This window comes from Monopterus albus, unplaced genomic scaffold (assembly GCF_001952655.1).
Source record: "Monopterus albus unplaced genomic scaffold, M_albus_1.0 scaffold60.1, whole genome shotgun sequence".
Lineage (NCBI taxonomy): Eukaryota > Metazoa > Chordata > Actinopteri > Synbranchiformes > Synbranchidae > Monopterus > Monopterus albus.
In genome coordinates, this window is record NW_018127940.1 from 1,546,043 (window position 1) to 1,551,382 (window position 5,340).

The window sequence follows — 5,340 nt, forward strand, 5'->3', positions numbered from 1 at the left end:
ATATATATAGCACGACTCCTTGCAGCTAGTGGATATCAAATATAATTTGCACATGCCTGTTTTTTAATCATTTGTTCAGTTGTGCACTTTAATCATTGTAGGATGAATGCATGATTGCACATAAATCAGCAAATGTGTCTTAAATGAGCACAGGGAGAGACATGCCCCTCTGCCCCTGCCTCTGGCAAAAACTGAAAATTGAGGACAAAATGAAAGACTCTCTGTGAGCATGTGTTATGAGTGCTTATTAGCTCAGGAAAGAATCCAGTGATGCCTGTGAAAAGTTTGATAACTCAAATAGAGCAGTGCTGCTTAAATGATAGCCATCTATTTCTCCTTTCCACTGGCTAAACAGAAATGGTGCTCCCTAAGCGGGGCGGTTTAGCCATGCATACAAAGTAGACAGTCTGTGTCTGCTGTCAACCGCAAGGAAGTGTGTGTCCCAACACGCAAGACAACAGCACCACTCACTGACAGGGCTGACAAGTCCAATCACTGCAACTACAAAAAGATGCTCTCTGATGAAAACAATAGGTCACTGTGTTTTGTTTTGTTCTGATTTACCTTTGACGTATTTTAGAGTTTTTAAGTTTATGCCCAGCCATCAGCCCCTGGAGCCTGTCTTCCCCGTCCTTCCTACAAAAAGCAGAGCATTCCCTGTAAGGGTTGGCAAGTGTTGGTCTCTGGCTGTTTGCGACCACTTTTCTGCTGTGGTTGACAACACATGATGGGCAGGGCCAAATGAGAAGGAGGGGACAGAATTTGATCTGGGTCACCTTTCTCAGTGCACAACATGAGCTAAGCCTTAGGAAACAGCGAGGTAAAGAAACAGAAATAAGAGTATTACTGTGTGCTAGAAGATTGTATTGACAGTAATGGCACCTGGAGCGTTTGTGCTAGGATCAAAACTCTACTAGTTTTTGGTTTCCATGTTTCCTTATGTAAAAATAGCTGTACCAAGTTAGCACATACTCCATTACCTGCCTTACCATTAAAACCTCATTTAAGAAATTTTTTTAAATTGGTATCTTACTATGTATTTTTAAACTTAGCATTTTAGTGTTGTTGGGATTTGTTGGGTTTTTCCTCTTTAATAATAATAATGATAGTAAGGTCTAGACCTTACTTTGTAAGGTGTCCTGAGATGACTTTTGTTGTGCTTTGGTGCCACACAAATAAAACTGAATTGAATCGAATTCTAGTTTATAGATAATATAGGCTACTATTGGCTTATTATCACTGCTGCAATAATATGTAAGCTGCATTGCATGCTGGTTGAGGCAGAACTAATTTGAATAGTTTCCAACAGTCAGTCGTGGAAGATCTCTCATCCGCTAAAACTCTGAAACAGTGGTCACTAGACCAAAGAGGATGTGTTCTTTGGCAGAGAAATTGGGACAAACAAAGAGCAAAACCCAGGATTAATATCAGTTTGACTTTTTGAACTGGAGAGTGTTAAAAAAACAGACACCCCAAATTGGATTCTAATGCATTCTACTAGATTTCCAAATTTAAATGATACTCTGCTAACACTCACTTTGGACTGGATGCTGCATTTTGCAAAATTTGTCATGACCAGGGATCCGTAGTTTATGTTATCGTTGGGAAACAGGATGTGATGGGAGGATCAAAGACCATTTAGGAGCAGCTTATGGTGTCACTTTGTTTTGAGTATCACTGAACTTTCTAGCAGCTGAAAATGAATTAAGTAGAGTAGCTTTAAGTACAGTACTTGATTACATCAATTTTTGCCACTGCTACTCTTGCTTAAAGCATCAGCAACAGTAATAAAAGGATTATTGAATTTTTCCATTCCACATATAATTAACTTTAGTAAAAATGTAATATGATTTATCATGCCAGACATGAGAAACATAGAAATTAAAAATCAGAATGCCTTCCAGCTGGCCCTGTCTGACCCTGACCAAAACCTGATGCTCTCATACTGCACAGAAGAACATATCCTAAGAATGATATCCTAAAAAATATTGCAATATGTAAAACAAAAACAACAACAAAAAACAAACAAGCAAACAAAAACTAAACCAAAAAAAGTTGGCTACATGGAAAAAGAAACAAAAACAAAAAAAAATTTAAGCGATAAAAAAGAATCTCATTTAGCTAGACCTCAGCTTGTATGATTTTCTGTTCCACGCTGCAGGAACATGTATTCCTGTAAAACATGCTGTGCTCCTTTGGCACAGCTCTGCAGTGCTTTTACCAGCTTGCTGCAGCTCGAGGCCATGAGTGAGAGCATCAGAGGATGGACAGTGTCCGTGTGTGTGTCCCCAGAGGGGTGGACTGTATGCTTCAATGATGTCTGCAGCTGTAACGTTGAAAGATGAATTTATCTCTCATCTATTCTTCCCCATCTAGATTGTATCAGGATTAACTGTACCTCCAGTAAGTTACTGTTCACCTTTCTTCTTCTTCTTCTTCTTTTCTAACTCTTACTGTGTCTGGACATTAATGTTTTAGATGTGCTGTTATGTAGCCATGTTTGCAGTTTCTTCTCTGCAGCCATTATATGACTCTGACATTCAAGTATGCCAAACTATGGCAATGGAAATTTAATCAGTGCAATGAAATATATCTGACTTGCAACTTGCATCGACATAGACGTTACATTTTATCTTATCAGTTCCAAGAGGCACATAACAAATGTTTGGTGTATCAGCTGTTCGGGAGATTAATGAGCAGAGTTGGGGAGGTGGAGGGAGGCTTGAAATAATGTCAAACCCAAATATGGAAGTTTGCTGTGACCAAATTGGTTCTAATTAATACATTTTTCACTTATGAATTCAGGCAGATGTAAATCTCATGCTTTAGAAGCGCAGGTTCCTGTCTCCCCCTCACCTTTTTGTTTCTCGTTTCCTTTCTTCCTCAGTATTTCATGTCGGTTGTAAATTCATGAGGCCATTCAAAGCACAGAGGAAACACAGAATGTGATTTTATTATTCTCATTAACCTGCTTTGCAGAGCAGAAAGAAAACAGATGAAGAGGAGAGAATCGAGTTTATTGTGGGATTCATGGTGGATAGGTGTGTGTTTGTGTGTGAGTTTCAACAAAGTGGTGACATTACAGTATTCTGGGAGGTAAATGTCCCTAAGATGTATTATTCAGGAGCAGTAATGAATTAATAATTACTTCTCTGGAGTCATAATATGTGAACCTTCTTCCTGTTTAGTGATTCTGAAGTAACAGACACACTCTTACGACCAGTAAATACCAGAATAAATACAGAAAATAGACAGTTTAAGCTCTATAATAGAGTGCCAGTGTCACAAACTGTATGTAAGGACAAACTCTGTTCTCTGACATGTTGTGTGTGAGGTGTTAAGTATTTGAAGGTTACTGCATGATGAGACTTGCACAGAAAACGCCCCCGCGTAGAATCACATGATGTGACCTCCAGACCTGCTTCTGTGAGCCAGCCATTTTCATCACCTTTCTAAATGCTAAATAACATTGTTTATGCATCTTGGATCACATCACTTGTTTGTGTATGCAGATAAAAAGCTTTAAGTTCTAATTCCCCCTCGATGCTTTAAAAGGTCATGAGGCTAGTGTGAAGACATGATCTCTACACACATGGACACAATTAGTTATTATGCTGTTACAGTATCACTATTTGATGATTTATTTTGATAGTTAATGACTTATCTTAACTGAGTTTCCTGCATTATTTAGTAAAATAGACAGTAGCAGAGTCATCTAATTTACTGTTGAACTGTTGAAAAAAAAAAGCTGGCTGAATGAAAATAGTTTTAAAAATACATATTTATAAGATGTACACCAATGCAGGTACAAGAGTTGCTTTGATCACTAGCATTAATAGTGTAGTTTAAAGCAATGAGAGTTAATCAGTGATTTCTCTTAGGCTGGGAAATAATATAAAATGAAAGAAGATCATACTGTGTTTTTAACAATTAAATAATTTTATGTTGACATGTTATATTGGTCTGAAATCTGTATGTGTACATTTTCTTAGTGTAGTTTTTTATTCCATAAAAAAAATATTTGTCATTAAAATAATCAAATAAAGTCAGTTTTGCAGAATTAATTTATAGAAATTTCAAAATCCAGGCCCAGTTTTATCATAACTAAATGATTAATTTAAATTCTTGGAAAGCTGTGCACTTCCAATTATGAAGAGTTAGCAATTAATACATTTTTCTAGGCTATTATTTTTGTCTGTGTTATTTTTGTCCTCTTTCTTTTTTCTGTTTTAATTAATGTGTCTTGTCAGGCACTGCAGCTCTGGTCAGCTCAGTGGATGAAGAATTTCAGCACCAACTCAAAGAACACATTGTAAGATTTAGTGAGGTTGTGGCTGCAATAACAGGCTTGACCGCTACAGTACTCCGGTTAGAGACTCTCGAGTCATCAGATTAACCATGACTGTTTATTTCGTGAGAGCATACATATCAGTCATCTGCAACACATAAAGAATATAAGGCGTGCAACACATAAAGAATATAAGGCGTGCATAAGTTCAACAGCTCGCCAACACACAAACACACACCTATCCACCATGAATCATGTGGTAATAAATCATCTAGTGATAGTGATGGTATCACTATGACAATGGTTAAATGGGCAATAGAGGGGATATGCAAACCATTAACCCATGTTTTTAACATGTCGTTTCGACTTGGGCAGTTCCCCAATAATATGAAAATAGCAAAGGTTATTCCACTGTATAAATCTGGTGATAAGCACAACTTCACAAATTATAGACCGGTTTCTCTGTTGTCACAATTTTCAAAAATTCTGGAAAAACTCTTTAATAACAGATTAGACACATTTATTGGTAAACATAAAATCCTCTCTGATTGCCAATACGGTTTTAGGTCGAACCGATCGACATCTTTGGCCATTACCGACCTGATGGAGGACATTACAAGTGCTATGGATGAGAAGAAATACACGATGGGAATATTTATTGACCTAAAAAAAGCATTTGACACAATCAATCATGAATTATTAATGGACAAGTTAGAAAAATATGGGATCAGAGGAATGGTTCTGAAATGGATTAGAAGTTATTTGACACAGAGGCGTCAATTTGTGAAGTTGGGTGAATACCAATCGAGTGAGCTGGACATTGTATGTGGAGTGCCTCAGGGTTCTGTTTTGGGACCTAAATTATTTATATTATACATTAATGATATATGCAAGGTTTCTGATTTAGTGAAAGTGGTTTTGTTTGCTGATGACACTACCATATGGGCATCAGGTGAAAACCTACAACAACTCTCTGGACGGGTTTCACAGGAACTTGAGAAGATAAAGAAATGGTGTGACAGTAACATTCTATCTCTGAATATGGATAAAAC

At 37.2% G+C, this 5,340-nt stretch overlaps 1 protein-coding gene across 1 annotated transcript in view; it reads left to right on the forward strand.

The window, feature by feature from the left end:
• Window positions 1-5,340, forward strand: part of LOC109961965 (neurexin-1a) — a 241,003-nt gene that overhangs the window by 105,224 nt on the left and 130,439 nt on the right. Inside the window, exon 12 of the mRNA XM_020603263.1 lies at window positions 2,377-2,403. Within this exon, the coding sequence (XP_020458919.1) occupies window positions 2,377-2,403 (27 nt within the window). The remainder of the gene's footprint in view (window positions 1-2,376; window positions 2,404-5,340) is intronic.